We start from the raw sequence: 22,046 nt of genomic DNA, 5'->3' as shown, positions 1-22,046 counted from the left end.
ACCCGATAAGGAAGTTCCACATTGTATCACGATACTGACAAGCAAAGTTCCTAAAAAAGTCGCCTTCGCTTTGTTTGATTGATCATTTTGATTATTTTTTACTTTTAACATCCTCCAACTAAACAACGTGAAAAAATTCTTGCTCGCTACGCTCGCGGCTAAATGACAACGCGGCTGTTTTTCTGATTGTTTATTATTTTTATTGACTTGGTCGTCGGTCATTGATTCGGTCTCTAATCACGTTTTCTTTTTATTTGTACATAATTCCCAGTTTAATTTGTGAGTCTTCAAACAAATAATTTAAAAAATTTCGCGCTCGCTTCGCTCGCGCAATATTATACATGCATTGCCTTGATGATTTCATAAGTCAAGTCCACGCTGCCTTACCTTTTATAAGTCAAATGTAGTAAAAAAAGCTATATTTATGGAGTCCTCAAAAACAAAAATAGTTTGCACTTCCGCCTGCTTGTTACAGCGCTTTTTAAAACTAATTAACTTTTTGTGTCCCAAATTAAAAAATTTGCGCGCTCGCTTCGCTCGCGCTACTTTTTACAATTGCACACATTTACTTACATTTACTTTTTACAATTGCACACATTTAAAGTCCTACCTACCAAATAGTGCACTTCGTTCGAACGTTCTTATTTATATTTCTTGTAACTACTCTAAGTACTTCAATACATAGGTGGCGCTTGGGTGATGATTGCACCCAGGCGCTGCATGAGCTAGAGACGGCCCTGCCTGCCAACATATTGATAGCTAAAATTATATGGATGATAAAGGTGAAAATAAACATAAGTAGGTAGGCGGGGCGGCATTTTGCAGATTTTGCCCCGCCTAATAAAAATTGAAGATCCGGGGCTGTTAATCGGACTCGTCATTTCCCGAACCTTTTCCCAACTATGTTGGGGTCGGCTTCCCGTGTAACCTAATGTAGCTGGGTACCAGTGTTTTACAAGGCACGAATGCCTGTCTCACCTCTTCAACACAGTTACCCGGGCAACTCAATAACCCTTGTTAAGACTGGTTGTCACACTTAACTTTTTTTAAAAGACATACGAATCAAAAATGAATAGAAAACTACGTGTTATATTTTCACATGTAGGCAAATCTTTAGTCCTAATGCGGACCTGTGATTAGGTAAAAGATTTTCAAAATACATAAATATAGATAAATTAAATACTATTGAGAAGGCACCTACTCAAAATGTATGCCATTACGTCACTCATGATGACACTCGTACAGATCTATATTTAGATGAGGTCTTTCCTTTGACATTGAACTTTACACGTAAACATCGTATTGGTCCATTATCTCGAATATATGAATGAAATTGCAATGTTGTATGCCCAATACCTACCTACCTACTTAGGAAAAATGGGTTGTATCTATTCGCAATATTATAATTAAGTACCTATGTTCGCGACACGACAATCGGAACGATCTTCTGAATACAATATACTTACACACCTACAATGAAACGTTGACGGTTTAATGTCCCATTTAGGGAAAACAAGTACATATGTCCAAAGGTATAATACCCAAGCGAAACAATAAAAAGATTCATAAACATAAAAACCAATAAACCGCTTTCCAAACACAAAATATAAAAGTTTTAAAGCAAAAATATATTTTTTATCGCTGCGGCAGCCAAATCGCTAGCAGCTATTGCAGTTTATTAAATTTTAATAAATACTTGATACTATGCAGGTATACAGTAGTGTGACTCTTTTTTATCTAAGTATTTCATGTAGTCACCTATTTCTGTCTTTTCAACACACAGAACCATTTGATCCATGTTAAACTTTGTAACTCGGCATAAAAGTTACAAGTTGCAAAAATTGGCCGGTCCTTGAACTAACTTAGTATTTTAAAAGCAGCGTGGCTAAGTAAAAAAACTAGGTAATCTAAAAAACGATAAAAAACACATCTATCTGTGTGGCTCTTTAAAACTTCTATTTTATTTTATATAGTTTAAAGTATTTCCGTTCGGGCCTTTCGAAAGTCCGGTTAAGCAGTACGCGGTCTCCTAGGCTGAACTGCGAGATGCCATACCAAAAAAAGAAAGGAAAAGATATCCCTGAAGCCTTGTTATATGCCGTCACCCTCATCGATTAGTATCCAAGATACGTTCCACAATGATGATGATAACTAGAACTCATTACTTAACTATTTATTTATCTGCGTAAAGTGGTCACTTAGTTCACAATCTTAGAAGGTCGCCTAGGTAGGCTAGATCGTTAAAAAGTTATTAGTTTGTAATTAAATACGAATAAATGATAGATTTGACCTTGCGAGTCATATTCAATTTAATGTTAATGATATTATAGTTTGTATTCTTCTGTCATTGTTATTTTGGTTAAGAACCCATGTAATTATGGTGCTTTATCTACTTTGGTATAATTTCCTTTTAACTTCTCGAGGATGGATGGATGCTAATGGTTTGCTGATTTTTAACTTATTGACTTCAAAGACATTAGACCATTGTGTGTGGTCGTAGTCCAAGATAACTAGATAGACACAATTTTACGGAAAAACATAACATTGTGCACATAATGTGTTCCACGCATCTGGGTGATTTAAGAGAGCACCCTCCTTGCTCGAAAGGCTTAGAAGATATCATTATTATCATACAAAAATAAATCATCATTTGAGTCTTCCAATAAACGACGATTTCATACCTCCACATGCAGCTATTGATAATTAATTGCAGCAATATTCTTGCATCGATCGGATGAAGCTGTAAAGGATGAATAGGTATCTAGAAGTGGCCATTTCATTGGGAGCAATAATAGTTGAATGCTGAATGGATAATCCTAAGTACCTACCGATAACCTGAATTGGCCGACGTTCTGGATATGTACGGATTAAATGCCCACCATGGGATTATACATCAGGCATGATTGAACATTGTGCGGTAGGCTGTTGCGTAGCTATGTGTTTATTTTACGCTTTCATGAACCCTTTATGTGGCAGCAGTTTTATTCGATGCCTGGGGGAATCATTTTATGCATGTAATTAAGTATTGTATTATGATACCTGCGGTACTTGTGTTAATAGGCATATCAGCGGACTAATAAACACGTAAGGGTGGTATGGGTAATGAATAGGTTGAAAATAAAAACAACGTAAAATAAAGTAAAAAAAAAAACATTTTTTATTACTTAATCTTCCAGTAGGTACTGTTAGAGGTTGTATTATTTATTTTACCGTGATGCAATCAATCGTAGATCAAACAACAGGATTGCACGACCGACTTACAGACCTACAGAAGGTTCCTTTATTGCTATTAACAATATATTTGACTATTATCACTCCACGGGAGCAAACCCATCATTGCTCGTATCCTATATAGGTACGGTTTTCAGCAGACTTCCGTTCTGGGAGGTCAGATAAAGTTGAAACATTTTTTTCGAGTCTGCATTCCGGTATTTCTTTTTCGGTTTTTCGTTACCGTTTTGATGCAGAAACATGTGACTATTAACTGAACCAAAATAAGTTCTGTCACTCCCAAAACTGTTCCTCATCATCTCAGTTATAGGCCATCCATTGTTAAATATAGGCTTCCCATTGATATTCAATAGGCTTAAAATTGCAAATTTTATTTGAAAAAAAAAAAAATCCTGGCTACATGAAAAATATCCGGTGTTCTAAACATAGGTTTCATAACCATCACCTTACAAAATAAACTGTGTGTGTATGCCACTATACAGACATAAGGTAAACGCGGGTGAAGTCGTCATGCCCCAATAGTCGTCAGTTAATCTTAAAACTTTTATTATTTTTTTCTACTCAACTTAAAATGGGCCGGTTTATATATCAACATATTGTTGATAATATACTGCACAATTGAAATAACAATACGGGGTTTTAATAGTCACAGCTTCTAAGATATGTTATTTGAAATGTGTGTGCCCTAACAAAATCGTTTTTTCGTGAAGTTCAGCTGTCAAAAGTGAAACTCAGCACGTGGTTTTGTGTTTTGATTTACATAACTCCAGTGGGGTCTGTGGTATGTTTCTTTGTTTAATTAGATAGTTAAGTTTATTTGCTAACGATGTAATATGCAATTTGGAATACTTTTAACATAAAAGATATATTTTTTTAATGTGACATCTATTGGTACTATAAAACTCCCATTTGACCCAAAACCCGTCAATTTTACAATTATTATGACGACTACTGGGACATGCTCAAAAGTTGCACCTAAACTCGTCATAATGAGGATATTTTGTGTTTTACAGTACAAAATGCGAATACATAGCTAATATCGGGACTTTTACAAAATTGATAACTGTCTAGAACGAACATATTTAAGGTTTAGACTACATTGTTCATGAAACTGCGTTTCTTTTAAGCTTTTTCTTAGGGGTAAATTTTACTCTGCTGGTTCTAGATACACGTACACAGTCATGTTATTCGATTCAATTCATATGTTTCTTAATGGTTAAATCCCCTGTTTTCTATAAGTATGCACTTTCTACGAGTGTTTTTTTTAGGTATATATTGGCCGCTGTAGGCCTCCGCCATTCGATTAAGATTTACCGCTTTGGGTACAAGTAGGTCTAGCACTAGCCTTTGTTTCTACTACGCTTGGATTACAATTTGTGGCAAGCAAAAATCGACTGTTCTTACACTAGGCTTTTTGTTCGAAATAACTGCATGTCGTCACGCGTATCGTACCGCGTCTTCCTAACGTGCCTTAATAGCGCCTGTATAAAAATTATGTCATTCAACTAGTTTTGACGCAAAAAATATTAAAATCAGTTTTAAAACTAAGATGACATAGCTTCCATCGCTGTCACTTCTTTGCTTGTCGTATTCGATATTGATGGGTAAAGAGTAATCTTAAGTAAGATTTTTTTATTTAAAATTGTCTGTATTTAGTGATAGCATGATCGTAATTTTAATAGCAGATCATATATGAAAGAAACTACAAGCAAGAGGCCTTTTAAAAGTCATAAAAGCTGTAAATTCAAGGGGCCACACACAACATCAGATGCAGCAAGAAAATTTAAAACGCCCTTTTGAGACAACTTTAATGAAATGGTGACACAAAACCGACGATTATCCCTGTATATATATACTAAAGAAATGAACCCAAGGACAATTCCCGGTTCTGTGCTAAACTATTGCTAACTATGGAGGAAAACTACTTCGGCTATTTGCGTTGGGATGTTAGTGGATTAGGATATAGGAAACTATATGCACTATGGCACCTGGAAAAAAAGTCGTGGTGGCCTGGCTTTCAAAGAATCAACCTCTCAAGTATGAGGGCGCGGGTTCGATTCCAGGTCTGGCAAGTACCAATGCAACTTTTCTAAGTTTGTATGTACTTTCTAAATATATCCTCCATTGACACCCATGACTGTGTTTCGGAAGGCACGTTAAACTGTAGGTCCCGGCTGTCATTGAACATCCTTGGCAGTCATTACGGGTAGTCAGAAGCCAGTAAGTCTGACACCAGTCTAACCAAGGGGTATTGGGTTGCCTGGGTAACTGGGTTGAGGAGGTCAGATAGGCAGTCGCTTCTTGTAAAGCACTGGTACTCAGCTGAATCCGGTTAGACTGGAAGCCGACCCCAACATAGATGGGAAAAAAGGCTCGGAGGATGGTGATGATGACGAACTATGGCACTTGCCGATGACAATGTATAAAATACATGTTAAAATGGCAGGTGGGGCTCGCCAGCTCACTTACTGGGCCCCCGGGAATCAGTCACTGAATAGCAACAAGAGGGCAATAGATACATGAGCGGCTGAAGGGTGAGGTTACCTCGGCGGACTTTAAACGCAGATCACGCGCTCCCTGCAGGTCCAGCATCCAATCGTCACTTACCACGAGGTACCTACCCTCCGAGCCAGGCTACTAACCCTGCTCTAGCGACTCCACTGTGGACGGCCAATGAAGGCAAGCCAGAGGCGGGAGACCTATCCCCCGTCATGCTTCACTCCGGCCAGCCGGAGTACCTGTAGTACGGTACCTTAAGATCTACAAGTTTGTATTGAAGAGCAAGCTGCTGGTGGATGATCTTGGCGTTAGCCAAACAAGAACAACCAGATAATAATATAATATGCCTGATAGACTCACCCGGATGGTGACATGCCCGTCATATGTCAACCGTCTCGTCTTTCATAATATACCTCCGGTAGTTATTCGTCAAGATAACTTCGTCCATAATTGCACATACAAACCCTTCGGTTTTTCCAAATAGATCACCGAAGCGTAGCCAAGATACGGACGCATTGAAGTCTACAATTTTAATATTGAAGTTAATTAATTATTCGATATTTTGTATGTCTCTACCAGACCTCGGGACTATAGAGACCCGGATTTTTGGGAGGTGAACGTGGGGCCGAAGCCAACACGCTGAAGCCAACACGCTGAAGCCTTTCTGAGACAACTTTAATGAAATGGTGACACAAAACCGACGATTTTTCCTGTACACACTATATATAGAAATGTACCCAAGGACAGTCCACGGTTCTGTGCTAAACTATTGCTAACTATGGATGAAAACTACTTGGGCTATTGTGATGGGTTGCTAATGGACTAGGAATGGGGAAACTACGGGAACTAAGGCACCTGCCGATGACAATGTATTAAATACATGTAAAAATAGCAGGTGGAGACTCGCCACCTCACTTACTGGGCCCCCGGGAATCAGTCGCTAAATCGCAACAAGAGGGCAACAGGCACATGAGCAGCTGAAGGGTGAGAATACCTCGGCGGACTTTAAACGCAGATCACGCGCTCCCTGTGGGTCCAGCATCACCGGCCCACTCGCCACTTACTACGAGGCACCTACCCTCCGAGCAGGGCTGCTAACCCTGCTCTAGCGACTCCACTCTGGTCGGCCAATGAAGGCAAGCCAAGAGGCGGGAGACCTATCCCCCGTCATGCTTCACTCCGGCAGGCCGGAGATGGGGGACAGTATTCTCTCCCTGGAGCACTCGGATATATAGCCCCGCGGGGTCGCTACTCCCCGTCATCCGCTTCAGATGCTCTGCGGGGCTTATTAGATATTATTATTATTGGGTTTGAACGGTTAGTTGTACCTAATCATATTTTTTTTTATTGATACCTTTAAAACAGTTTGAACTGTCTATAGAGATTTTTGCAAATCGTACTTAGCATGCGCTAAGCAGTTCAGAAGTTTTGATGAATGACAACCTTACCTACATATTTATGAATGTTAGTAATTATTTCGCGGAAAGCTATATAAATGAATGTGGCTTTTATTTTTTGTGAATACTAATTATTTTATTTTACAATTTAAATATTTAAATAGTAATTATTTTACTCGTGCTTCATATGCACATGACTGCATGGTTATTATGATTAAGAAATATAACATATATTTTATAGACTGATTTTGTGATTCCAAGCGTTTGATAGATAGGAATATAAATTAAAATGCAACTATCTGTTTTATTGAATACCTGCTCTTCTAACAGATTATGACCTGCTATTCTAAATAGGCATTTGGTTTTTTATCTATCTACCTACCTAATGTTTCAAAAGCACAAGTATGCTTAACAAATTCAAGCACAAAAAAATGTACATAACTTGAACTTTATGTTCAAGAACAGAGAGTTTACATTAGCATTAAAAGTTGACGAGCACTGGGAATATTTGACGAGTATCCGTACAAATCAGACGACTATTGGTACAAATCGCCCTTTTTTTACTTTTACCTTAATAAGTATATAAACCCATCAAAATTATTTAAAAAACATTAGTTATTTAGAATAACGAATAAATACTCTATCACGTCATGCAAAAATTTTAATTTTCTATTGAATATTTAACACACAGTAGCGCTAAAGTCAGTGATTTCCGAAATCCGACGACTATTGGTACGTTTACCTTAGTCAGATTCGAGCTGTTCCCCTAGCGCCACTAGCCTGCGAGTGGATTCCTATAAGAACTCCAACAAAATGGCCCACCAATCTTTGTCTCCTTCAAAGATATCTCAACATTTCGCTTCTGAATGTACATAGATTTATTCATAGAAGGTATAGACCGTATCCCACTTTAAATAGATTGCATAGCTACATCCCGATGAAATTCAGGGCATAGCCCGGATGCCATTCATTTCGTCTGACATAGGTACCTACGATTGCTGTACTCTTGCATTTTATAAAACTCTTGCAGCCATACTACAAAAACTTAAACATCGGTTGAACACTTGTTAAAAAAATGTGTGGCTGCAAAACGGCCCTTAGGTCGTCATAATCTGTCTATTTTTTAAACAAGTGTTCAACAGACGTTTAAAAGTTTTTGTGGTAAGACGGTTGCTCTTTAAATGTGTAGGTGACAGCTAGTAGGCTCAGATAAGAAATAGCTAGTAGGTATCTCAAATATCTAAAGTTTTTTTTCTAGGTTTTAGCTTACCCGATCAATCTTATTTGCCAAAATCTTGGTTCAAGAGTTTCCCACCGAAATTAGGTTTGCTCAACAGTTAACCTACTTACACTATGGTACAGATTGAAGAAGAATTTAACTGTTCTGTCTACAAATATAAATAGGTTTCAAATGATCTTATATTCCATGAATAGATAGTCTAACTACTAGATCTTTTCTGGAGTTTAGATTTGGGTCATAGATAGATGTATTACCTTTTGAAAGACGGCCCTTTAAGTTTTAAATTATTCTTACTACTTAACGAGTAAAATCGTATATGTTTACGCTAACGGTTAACTGACCCTTTACATACAAAAAGCCGTATGTGAGATAAAAACCATGTACTTATAAACCGGGGTGACCTTATTTGCCCGGAGTATCAGACGCGCCTTTCAGATAAGCCGTAGATATTTCTTATCAATGCAAGCTATGGCCAGATCGTCGCGATAAAAAACAGGAATTACATAAAAAGAGGACGAGTGCTAAACGAATCTTGTGACTGAGGGTACCGTGCTGTCTGATGTCTTCCTATATCTATATTATGTAATTCTACATAGGTAAAGTACATAAGGGTCAATGCTCAACAAAATCAACTGTCTTTAGAATAAAAGTCATCTTTGGTAGGTACAACGTGCTGTACGAACCTTGGCTGAGGGTTCCGTTCTCTGATGTCTTCCTCTCTATATTAAAGTAATTATGCATGGGTCACGGGTGTCACATAAGGGTCAATGCTCCCATGATAAAATCAGCTGTCTTGAATAAAAGTCATCTTTGATACAATGAATGTGTTTTATTAACTAAGCATGAGAGAGATATCATTAAACAAAAGTCAATTAACAAAAAAAAAAAATGCTTGAAATCAAACAGAATCTACTACCCGCATTGGGTAGCTACTTAACTAGGTCAAAAGATTACGAAGCAAGTACGTTTGACTCAAAAAATAAAACGTGTTCGACAAAGTTCCTTATTCTTATAAAATATTTGTGCAAGTTAAATAATGCGAGGAACCCTGAAACCCAAAGGCGTTTATTTAGCGCACCCAGTCAATCAATACAGAACGGGCTCAAAAGTTTCATATATTACAGACACGTTGTGGTTGAAATTAAATCTTCATGACGCAGAGTTAGAATTTCCTAAGCATGCCTAAAACAAAGGTTTAAGACGAGAGTTCTTCAAACTAACAATGTAGCTACCCTAACCTAATCTATGTAATATGTTTTAACATGCTGAAGTATAATAGGGATTGCATCATGTTATACTGTACAATGGATTATATTTGACTCATGTAGGTAGTCACGCGAACTTTTGAAAACTTCCAGGGCTTTTCGTTTTATCACCTTATTTTCATCTGTATTACGTTTAAAATGAATGATAATCACTCCCCCTATTTCAGTAGCACTGATTAGAAGACAAGTCAAAGTCAAGTCTTGAATAGATGTCAGTTATTTATGCATTTATTTATTTATTATCACAAACACGTTTTCTTACAATCTATGCTATAAATCTATGCTCCACAAAACCGTTTACACGGTTTGTCTGGGGAATGCTAAACTATTAACTTAAAAATATAATACTTTAATAGTGCGGACACTTAAATCTAATATACATATGTAACTATCTTTATAACTTGATACTTAACTGTACTTAAAACTAATAACCAAGAAAAATAAAAATTAAAGATAACTAAAAAAATAAAATATTTAAAATTGGGTCAAAAACTTATCTACATATGTATAAATCTCACATGTGGGTAGTAGATGTTTGCACTTGGAATTGTAATTTGATAAGAAGAAAACACTAAAAAGAAAAAAAAAGAAAGCAATTTTAGATGCGTCGGCCGAGAAGTCGATGTCTAGTGGATGCAACTTCCCTACCTACCACTTCACCTACCTACCTTCACTTACTACCCACAACTTATTTGATATTATAGGTACCAAACAACGAAAAGTATGATGATCTCAATAGGGCTATAGGATATCTAGCTGCGCGGTCGATCTGTGGTTTTACAATCGTATCTTAGAGCGGGAAACTATTTGTAAGAATAAACGTTTTTGTTCTAGGATTTTGCGGAAAATACAATTTGTTTTAATTCGATAGGTTCTTTAAGCTTGGCTAACAAACGCCGCTTGAGGCGGATGCTCGGTATAGATAAATGTTCCTAAAAAGTTGGTAAGTACCTACAATTTGAGGGTACGAGCAAATTCTGATTCACGGTCTTCAGAAAAAAATTAAAACGTGGAGCTATTAAATATTGGTTTCATGGCTATTTTAATAGGCTTACTAAGTATAGGGTTATTTAATTTGTATTAGTTAACAGGCCTTTCGAAAGTGTTTTACGGTAACAGACCTTTCGAAACAAGAATGTGTGAATGTGTGAACCTGTATTTGTCTACTATTTTTTCTTGTATCGTTATAACTTTTAAAATAACATGATTTCTGTACTGTATTTTCATGTCATTTCTATGTATGTACTTTGTCATTATTTGTAACTAGTATTGAATCAGTTTTCTTTAGTTCTTTACAATGCATTTTACTCGTGAATAGTGTTATACATTAGACACGTGTTTACGCTGTGCTAACGAGAAAAATAAAAGGGCAATATCTAATACAACGATGAAAAAACAAACAAGCATATTACACGACGTGGAAGTAGGGTATTATTAATTACTAACCGCCCACAGCCTTTTAATTTTTCTTATTCCGATATCGCATTACGACCAGGATTTAAAATTTAATTCGAGATTCATTAGCGTTGGAATATAATATTCCATATTAGAAATTATCTTTTGCACAGCTAAGGAGCATAATTCCTGACACTCTGGTTACACTCGTTCTACCCGTAAAAGAACAAAAGAGAAAAAAATAAATATTTGCTACAATAATGGCTGTAGAAGTCGGTGTCTCGACGTTTCTTTAGTTTTTATGTTCACAAGTTTTATCTTTTTCTGTTACTTTGAAATGTCTTTTAAAGAAAGTGCTATGAAAGTCCTGCATCTGTCTTCTTTCTGTCTGTTTTGCTTGCTATTTAAACTAAAGCTTAGGTGCAAAACAGGATGCTTTTTTATCGATTGCACAGCCCATTCCGTGAGCACTCAATATTATTGAAATAATAAATTATTAAACTGGCGAACAGCTGATAAATAATCGTGTATGCGCACCTCGTATCCAATATTGATCGAACGTCTTTACTAAAACATTAGGCTGGAATTCAGAATAATGCTGAAATATTTATATTTTTAGCTATTACAATTTATGTGTGATACCCTCAAATAAAACAAAATCAATTTATCCTCAACTAGCTTTCGCCCGCGGTTCCACCCGCGTCCCGTAGCTGGATGGTGACAAAAACTATTCTAAAACCACTTCTCCCGGGTCTAAGTTACCTCCCCTCTAATTTTCAGCCAAATCGGTCAAGCTGTTTTCATGTTATGTCGTGACAAACCGGGTTTCATTTTGATATACATAGATTTAACACGAAAATCGTATTTCAACAGTGATCAATTTGTCAGTGTACGATTATGGCAATATTGACCTTACTGCAACAATGGCTGTAATCGCCCTTCATCAAAGTCCATTAATGCGGGGTTAGCTATTGTCAACAACTTGAAACTGAGGTTCCTAGTCATGAGCTGATACTCAGAAATTATGTATACAGCATTGAGTTAACCTGTTGTATCCACAATTGATTTTCGATTGTCTTATAATTACCGGCATACGAACGGTTAAGGAGCCGTACTACCGTCCCAGACTGATTGTCGGCTATGAAACATCTCGCAGTTTAGATAGCTGTGCAGGACGTAATTTAATACGTATTATGTTAAATCATACAAGCATTCGCGCAAACACTACACACTTCACTCTAGCCCGGTGGGACAGCAATCAAAGAAACTTATGTGCTGTTCGAGGCATGGATTATATCACTTAATCTATCCCCAACTTTCATACTTCGGGCTCCTTTTGTCTTAAAACCCACATAGTGATTTCACATATTTATATATTCAAAAACCGATACCGAGCACAGCAGTCGAGCTATGCGACGACTACACTAACGAGGCAGTTTATCGTAGTTACCATTATAATGCGACGATTTTCATTCATGTACTTAGGTATTTCTATGTGAGGACTCTCGTAGATTCCACGGGTTCTTAATAACTCAAAAATGTTATATGAAACATTTCACTTACCTTCGTATTTCAATAATACTGTGGTAAGGATAATATTAAAGATACATAGTTATAGATCGTTCGTAACATAGATCTGACCTTTGTATTTCACAATTCTTTAATGTCTTAAGTATAGGAAATTGGGTTGGCATACTTCCAACCATTGATTGGACATCGATCTTTGTAGTCTAGTCTCTAGGTAGCAATATAATCGGCGATTCTAGCTTTTCTTTGGTCTAGGTGCAGTAGCTTTTAATTTAAGTTTCGCTCTGTGAACTAAATCTCGTTAGACAACGTGATAAAAAATCATTAGCAAGCAAGTTGGTTACTTAGTCTGCTCTTGCACTGAACCTTACCACAATTAACGGTCACTTCCAATATTCGTTTTGTCCGTTGTTTCCCTTACTACAGATAGGAATCAATGACATAACAAGTATGGGGCTACCGTCAAATTTAATCCCTAATAAGCAAATCAAGAGATAGATTGAATATTGGGAACGGTGCATTCGATTTCGATTAGTCGTTCGCGCCATCTAGCGGAGTGCATGTGTACCTATGTCGTCGATGCACGCACTGTAGGTCCAGTAACTCCATCTATAACTTGTAAGAAAGTGCGCGAAACTACTTCATCGATTTTGTTTGTGACATATCGAAAGTCTGCAGTTTTGGTCGATTTGCATTTGGTATAAAATCTCTAAACCTTACTTTTTCAATATAAAATGCTCCCTTCAGATTTTAAACAAAAAAAAAATAATTGAAAAGTTAACCATAATGAATGAAACTAACGAAACTAGGACAAGTTAATTATTTGAAAGGTCATAGAAACTCCTATCCCATGTAGGTCCCTTTATTTAAGAATTAGTATGCTCAGCTTTATCCGAGTATCTTATCTTTATTTAGTCATAAAAGAAAGTGCTTGCGGCACTAATAACCGCATAGACAAGCACTGCAACAATCATCTGTCCAAGATGCTCTGTGGCCAATGATGATCCGAGTTCAGGTCAAACTATTACAAAATAGGCCACATTTTAAGTTGGTTATCGCCTTCATTTAATAATGCTCTGATAGCATTTAGGTCAAGTGAAAATCATGGAAATTTCTGTTGGCTGTCTATCGAACTTGGATACTAAGTATATTATTGCAAAATCAACACTAGCGGCGAACTTGAAGTCTCGGACACTTCAGGAAATGAGATTCCGATACCACACAGTTTGGATACCTAGACAGACGCCAGCCAATAATTATATATATTGAAACGGAAATGGATGGGTGGAATGGAATGGATAGTCGCTTATGAAATCTAAAGTCCCATATAAACCTAGAAAGCTTGATTGTTAAAATAATTTTGTTCTCATTTTGAAATGTTGGTTTATAGCACAAGAGTTTATACTTAGGAAAATAAGAAAATAATGGTTAATATGTTGATAGACTTGATAAAAGAAGGTTCGACTTAACCGCAATCATCGAAGCAGCTATTAAATATTATTAATAATAAAAAATAAAATACAAGAATAGTAACTACTCCACGCGAAGGAAGTCGTGGGCAAAAGTTTAAATTTAATAATTAAGATAGGTTTGACTTTCTATCTAGACCAATAAGGTAGACAGTCGAGCAATCTACGATACATATACAGATCTCAATTTAATTAGAACTACTTCGTGAATTTTCGAGCAACAAGACTTGGAAATTAATTTAGTCTTAGCGTTTGTTAAGCGGCCAATTTTGAGTATTTACTTCTCTGTATAATACTTAACGTTACATTTTATTTCCAGGGCAAGCACATTGAAGTATTGAAATCAAGAATCATTCGAAAATGGCGGAAAATAATAAAAAGCGTGCCGGCAGTTTTCGCAAACTATTTCCGAACCTATTTTTTTCGCACAAATCAAAAGAAAAAAATGCAAATAAAGATGCACAATCCAATGCAAAGAGTGCCCCAGAATTTTCTAAAGGCAATCAATATCAGAATCCTCGATCGATAAGATCCGATAAAAATGGCCAAGGACTGGAAGATAGTGAGCGTATATATGAAAATTTAACAACAAATCGTCCTCAGAGTGATAACGAAACGCAAAGCAACGACGTATCAAGTCATCACTCTTCAAGTAGTACACTTGTTTCGGAAAGTACAAAAAATAAATCGATTGATGTCAATGGAGTTTCGGAAGTAGAAAGTTTTGCATACACCAACTACGCAGCAAGACCTCAAGTACCACCGAAACCATATAACGAAATGGCGAACTCCCCGCATTCACCTAAAGAAAATACTAATCAAGAAAATAAATTCGATAACACTCAATATCCGGACGTTTATTATCATTCATTGGAGAAGCTAACTGATAAAATATCGCCGTTCGATGAAATTGAAATTTACAGAGCATCACAGGCACAGGCAAATCCAGCTTCAGTAGGAGCAGAAATAAAAAGAGTGAGTACCAAATTTTTGATATCGCCGAAGAAGGAAGCGGAGGTACGAACAATCATGCCTACGAGAGCTCGCAGTTTGTCTTTTGACAATAATAATAAAGAAAACGAACAAGGAAGACAACCAAGGAATTCTTATAAGAAACAAGAAACCATTACTAAACCTTACAACTACTCGGCCCCAACATCGCCAATGCCAATAAACCACAAAATTCCGAATATGCCGAAAACTGTGTCACCATATGAACATGTGCGAAAGATTATGATTGAAACAGAAGAGAAAAGGAATTCCTTGAGCAGATCGAGCCTTCGTACCAAATCGCCATCGTCACCCAGATCGGAGTATAGTCAAAGGATGACGCCTACTCTCCAGGAAAATTCGAAACAGGAATCGATTGATAAAGAGAAAACGAGGCAAAAAGTTGAAGCATTTTACTGGCAGAAGTTAAAAGAGTTGAAGCAAAAAGAAGACGAGTACCTTACTAAACAGTCTTTGACGTCCTCTTTGAAAAGTCCTTTAAGATTAAAAACTTCTGGTAATCCTAACTGCAGTACACCAAACTCATTTTCTTATGTGATAGAGCCTAGAAGTTGCAGTTTGCCGCGTGGGAACGATTTGAAAAGTTACTCTATGAACCAGCCAATTTACACTTCCGTGCCATTTAACAGAGGCGCTCCGGAAAGGCGGACGGATACTTTTATCAAAACTCGAACTACTTTCGACGATCCAGAGATCATCTACCGTCACCCCGAAAAACTTACTGCCAGAACGACGTCGCCTTTATTACTTCAAGATCAGAAAATGCCGATTTATTATCGTGGAACGATTCCTCAGGATAATCAAAATGCAGGGCAGTTAAAACGTGTTAGTTTTGAAGATCGCTATGGAAAAACTGTGAATGGTGTTAAATGTGATGGTGAGGTAAAGTTTAGTGATGTGAAAGTGCAAAATAGACCGCCAGCTAACAACAAAGTGAGTGCATTATCCTCAAGAGTGCCTCCCAGACCACCAGTGCGGACCACTAGTGTTGGTGGTGTCGGCAGAAAAATCGCGATAGATAAAAAAAGCCTTTACACCACGAGTGCTGGACATTCGCTGTGCTCAGAGTCTGAGAGCGGGTCCGAAGCTGGCGAAATACAGAGAATATTGCAGACCAACCCACAGAAAGGTAAGCGTTCACTTTTTTTTAAACTCCGTGTGTAGCTTTGTTCTTCAATTTTAAACGATACACCATTTTTTATTGTTGCGACAGTCGAAAGTTAGATACATGTTATACTTTTCAGGGGTCCTTTCATAAAACTGAACTGATCATTTTCAACATTGTCGAAAAATTGTCTTATAAAATATGGCACAAAAAATACTAGCTCCTACCAGCGGTTTATCCCGTGTTCAATCCCTGGAACTACTTTTATACCTTACAGCCTCTCAAGATAAATGGGATGTGTAACACTGGAAACATTTTTCATATCGGACCTAGTTCCTGTTATTATCGAGTTCAAATAAATAAACAAACAAACTCTTCAGCTTTATAATATTAGTAAAGATAAGAATACATATATTAACTGTACTATCGAATCACTTTACAAGGTGTTACCTAATAATAACATTACAGCAAAGATTAAAATCGTGATTAAAAAAATCCGAGATAAGCAATAGTCTATTTATTAAAAGTGAAGTCGCTTGGCTTTTGTTTGCGTTTATTTATTTATTTATTAAAGGGTTTACCAACAGCTTCTGTGTAGATAAAGCTTAGAGTACAATTTCTGTTATAACCAGGACTTACACAGTCGCCAATTACAGGTTAAGAGGACGAATTGGAATTTTTGGCGCCAAGGATGTCAATTTTTCTCAGTAAATACAAAACGGATCAAAATACAACTTGGTTACCTGAAAGTTCATGATATAAGCCTTATTTTGTTAGTTGTAGAAACATGATTAGGTAACTTTTATAACAGAGAAAAATATATCAAACATACCTCTTTTTAAAAAGAGATTCACATATTATGGGCAAACGGGACCGATTTAAGCCTCTTAACTTTTTTAGTAGTTGAGTATATACATACTCTTTAAAATGGTAGTAGGAATTTTTATTAAATTATCATTTCTAAATATTAAAATTACAAAACCATTTTGTCGCTTACGACTTTTAGTTATAAGCTAGCGCGCGTATTGTTATCCTCGCCCCGCTCAGACGCTCCGACCCCTTTTGGCGCCTTAGATGCGCGTGCCGGTTATGGAATTATTGTTGACCAATTCCTCGCCTTAACCAACATACGCTAATAATGATAGAATTTAAGACTAGAAAATTATACAAATAAAAAAAAAATACTTCGTCAGTAGCAGGCTATATTAAAATATTAGTAATGACTGCGGAACCCGCTTCCCATAGATGATTTCCAATATATTTTTAACTGTTTTGATTGAACGAGCCCGCTGGAGTTAAATTGGTTTGGGCCACATGTCTGTCAGATAGCATTTGTTTGCCGCGAAAAGTGCAGTCAAACCAGTTATAATACTTTCCATTTATTTTCAGTTTGATATCCATGTTTTTATACTTACTGGGGTATCTTTTTGCAGATGTAAAATAGTTGTTTTACACAGTGCCTTGATAGATGGTAGGCAAATGAATAAGTAAGAATATTTTCGTCATTATAAGTAGAACACATTTTTCGATGCTGACAAATAAATCTATACTAATATTATAAAGAGGAAAACTTTGTTTGTTTGTTTGCTTGTAATGGATAAACTCAAAAACTACTGGACCGATTTTAAATATTCTTTCACCATTAGAAAGCTATATTATCTGCGAGTAACATAGGCTATATTTTATCCCGGTGCGAGCAGTAGCTCCCACGGGACGCGAGTGAAACCGCGGGAAACGGCTAGTGATGCATAAAAAGAATTAACCAAAGAACCTACATCATTAAAAGTAAATAAATTAAAAACCTTTATTCGTAACAGGAACCCAGCCGTCGTAGCGTTCAGAAATATCCTGAATATTATAACCACTTCGTTACTTATCGGCTTACCCAAATTATTCGCTTCACTTCGCTCGCAACGTGTTGCAGCGGTGGTTGTATCGCGCCACTTCGCTTGTAGCGTGCACATTGCACGTCGCATAAAGCCTGTAGTAATAAATCTTTATATTTTAAACAGTTAAAGAGTTAATATAAATTAAATTGTAACGTCGTAGAGTAAAATGATTAATACTGAACTGTCAAAATTCAAGGCGAGTATCTCAATCGATATGAAGTGACGCAATAAGGACGACGCCTTACGGACTTTCTCTGATCAACACCCTCTTGCTTAAATAGGCAAATATTTTCATAAGGTGCCATTAATTTACACACATACACGTCTATAAATCGACGATTCATTTAAACAAACATGTACTTAAAATCAGCCAAATGAATTATTCATTTTTCCAATAAGCCGTATGCCTTTTATGCAATATTTGCAATCCGTTTTAAGTTTTAATATTATTTGCGATTCTTGTAATAATTGCAGTAAGCTGGGTCTTAGCGTAGTGTTAATTGAACTATTAAATTAATGTTCATTTCACGATCTTATGATCTTATAAGCTAGGGCTGTCAAGAGTATCAAACTCAGTATGAATCATTAAAATAAGCTGAGATATAAAATTATGAGATGCTAAAGTAAACGTATTAAGTCTGAAATCACCAACCCGCATTGAGCAAGCGTGGTGATTAATACTCAATCCTTCTCCGTGTGAGAGGAGGCCTGTGCCCAGCAGTGGGACGATAAAAAGGGAGTTGTAAGTTTTTATTATACAGACTAAAGTTTAGAAAATTCATTATTAAATATCGGTATGACAATGTGTTCAACTAAAATCTCAGAGTTCCTTTATCAATTCCATGCATAGGTTTTGCTCAATTTGTGGCTCTGGGAATTCCACTATTTGTGGAATTACAATTTCGCTCGTCAGACGGCGTCTGTTCGTGACTTTGACGGGACCAACAGTGGGAGTCAATCTGAGCAGTTTCAGTCAAAGTTTGTTAACTGGTATTTGGCTTTCATATGAAGCTATAAAAATCATTGTTTGAGTTATAAGTTTATAACGATAATAGATTAACTGTGACATACACAACAGATTGATCATGTATTTCATTTTATTAGTTATCCACATGCGGGAAGCAGTTCTCTAGGTAAACACTGAAAACGCGAGCGGAAGTTAGTATTTAAGTATATCTCGTGACTACACGCACTTATTTACAAAAACTAACACTTGTGTTTTATTATTATTTTTTTACTTTCGAAATTGTACTAAGGGCCATTTACTGTACTGAGTTCCGTAATAGAGCCAAAACAGTTATCAATATTTTCCGAATATTGTAATTGTATCGTGATAAATAATTTATTCCTCCAGCCACGACACAAACTAGAAAGCTTTTACTGCACTTAAGTGAACAAATACTTCATCTACAGTACCTTGTTTGTTGGCATTAATTATTACTTAAGACCTGTCCGCTATCCAAGTCTCACGTAAAAGGTTGAAACATTTTAATGTTACCAACTTGTCCTCTCTTAGCGTGTACTTACCAACGGGAGTAATTTTGGAGTGCTCCATTTGCTCGCCTAAATAACCTATAGGAGAAATAAAGCTTTGCTAAAACAGCAAAAATACACCACCCACTTTATTGTATGTATAATATTATCTATACTAATATTATAAAGCTGAAGAGTTTGTTTGCTTGTTTGTTTGAACGCGCTAATCTCAGGAACTACTGGTCGATTTGAAAATTTCTTTCAGTGTTGGATAGCCCATTTATCGAGAAAGGCTATAGGCTACTTTTTATCCCGGTACGGGAAGTAGTTCCCACGGAATGCGGGTGAAACCGCTGGCAGAAGCTAGTATTGTATACGATCGTGAAATTGTGTTTGTGTAACACGTGTTTAATGACACTACTCGTTATAATTACCAGAATTACCTACATACTACTACAAGGTATAAAAACAAAATCGCTTACAGCTATTCGATCACTAGTAATTGACTTTAATAGATTGAGGAGGCCTTTGTACATACATTTGTGTGACCATTTAGTTGACAATAACATAATATAAAAATCAAAAAGTGACATAAAAACCAAATACATTTTTTTTTCAAACCATATACGAAAAAGCAGATGTACAAAAGAAAAAGAAAATACAGGTTAATTATAACAAATTACTATAGACAAATATTGTTAATCAAGATCAAAACGAAAGAACATACAATTAAGTCATTTTTTTTTTCTTTATACATTTAATAATTGTTATTTTAGTTGTAGGTAAGTTTTATTTTATTTCAGCAAAATTGTACCTAGCTCTAAGGGTCAATTCCCACTGAAAGAGCAGCGGCCAGCAGCGGCCGTAAGAACACGCCGCGCTCGCGCTCAATCCCTTGCAATTACGGCCGCTGCCGGCCGCTGCCGGCCGCTGCTCTTTCAGTGGGAATTGACCCTAAGCCAAATTTCTAACACCTACTCTATACATTGTGGAATGCAAAAAAAGTAATATTTTTAGGATCATAATATTAGTAGTGCTTTAATGATTACTTACATAGAATTATATTTACCCTAAAAACTATTGTGAAGGTACCTGCAAAATAATTCGTCACAAAATGCACATACACACACAGACATTGAAAGTAAACAAATGCTAAGGATATGTTGTCTTACTATATCTTGCCGTCTTCTTCTGTTTCGTTGGATAATGCAGAACAATCTTTTATGTGAGGCTGACACGGTAGAATCATCGTCGCGTGTTAGCGGGACATAAAACAATCGCGTGCACTATATTGTGTGCAGTGCAGTCCTTGGTGTCCAGTCTGGCGGTGTTCCTCCATTGTGAAGGGAAGATGACGAACTTCCTCGCTGACATGTTGTTTCGTTGGATAATGCAACACAATCTTTAATGTGAGGCTGACACGGTAGAATCATTTCATATCTACGAGTATCAGCATCTCATAAAATAATCGTGGGCAGTGCAGTCCTCGGTGTCCAGTCTCGCGGTGTTCCTCCATTGTGAAGGGAAGATGACGAACATCTTCGCTGGCATGCTACAAGGATCTTCTAAAACATCAAAGATGTTCGTTGGATGACTAACACGAATGATGTTTTACGAGAGCCATGAGCTATTTTTAAGTCCTCTTAGTTGAACAATAGTCTTGACTAAATCAACAATTAATGTACCAACATATCAATATATACATATGTAGGATTAACAGGCTTGTCATTTTCTTGGGAATAAATGTTATTAATTGTGGAAATGAAAACCTCCCATTGTTCTATCTCTGACATAATATAAAAACCGATCAAGAGCGTGCCGGACCATGCTCAGTGTAGAGTTCCGTAGTTTCCTGAGCACAGCCCATACCTAATAGGTGGATAAACTAGATAAGTTATTTTTGTTGGGTTTTCGGTGGTAATCTTGGATTATGTATTTTTTTATTTGTGATTTTAATAACTCTTTTTAATATGAAAGCAAACACGTTAAAGATTATAAATTATGTAACAAAAAAATATTGCAATTACGTTTACATTACAAACTTAGTAAAACCAATATTCTATTGAATTATTCAAAAACTGTTCAATCAATCGAGTTCAAAATAATTTTCCTAGGGCATAAAGTTTTACATTCGAGATTTTTTTCGTATTTTTTTTAAAATGATGGTTCAAAAGTAGAAGGAGTAAGGAGAGCTTAGATAGCTAGATAGTTAAATTGAATAGTTTTTGTCACCAGCTACTGCAAGTAATTATATATGGACGCGGATGAAAAATAAACAAAATAAATGTGCAGATAATGTTGGCTTGCTTTTTCACAAAATGTTGAAGAACTGAGCAGGATAAACTACTTAGGCCTAGGACAAGGACAAACGACATTGGGTTTGAAAGGTAAAGCATATTCCTAAAATCAATAAATTGTATTTTATACAACATGTAACTTAATTAACGCACATCCTGAAATTAGTTTGTTCAGAATCGTTTACTGAATCAATTTATATCATTTTTAATATAGGTAATTTTTTATTCCAAAAATATTTAAAACATCG

General features: G+C 36.4%; 1 protein-coding gene across 11 annotated transcripts in view; it reads left to right on the top strand.

Moving 5' to 3' along the window:
- Positions 1-22,046, top strand: part of LOC124644801 (coiled-coil domain-containing protein AGAP005037) — a 300,925-nt gene that overhangs the window by 2,392 nt on the left and 276,487 nt on the right. For all 11 annotated transcript variants that reach the window (XR_006986113.1, XR_006986114.1, XM_047184375.1 and 8 more), the window contains exon 2: positions 14,343-16,163. Coding sequence is in view for 9 of the 11 variants with exons in the window: in XM_047184375.1 (XP_047040331.1) it covers positions 14,384-16,163 (1,780 nt within the window). In the remaining 2 variants the exon portion in view is untranslated. The remainder of the gene's footprint in view (positions 1-14,342; positions 16,164-22,046) is intronic.

Source organism: Helicoverpa zea, chromosome 31 (assembly GCF_022581195.2).
Source record: "Helicoverpa zea isolate HzStark_Cry1AcR chromosome 31, ilHelZeax1.1, whole genome shotgun sequence".
In the NCBI taxonomy this organism is placed as follows: Eukaryota; Metazoa; Arthropoda; class Insecta; order Lepidoptera; family Noctuidae; genus Helicoverpa; species Helicoverpa zea.
The sequence above is the reverse complement of the archived record's forward strand: the minus strand, read 5'-3'. Positions and strand labels throughout refer to the sequence as shown.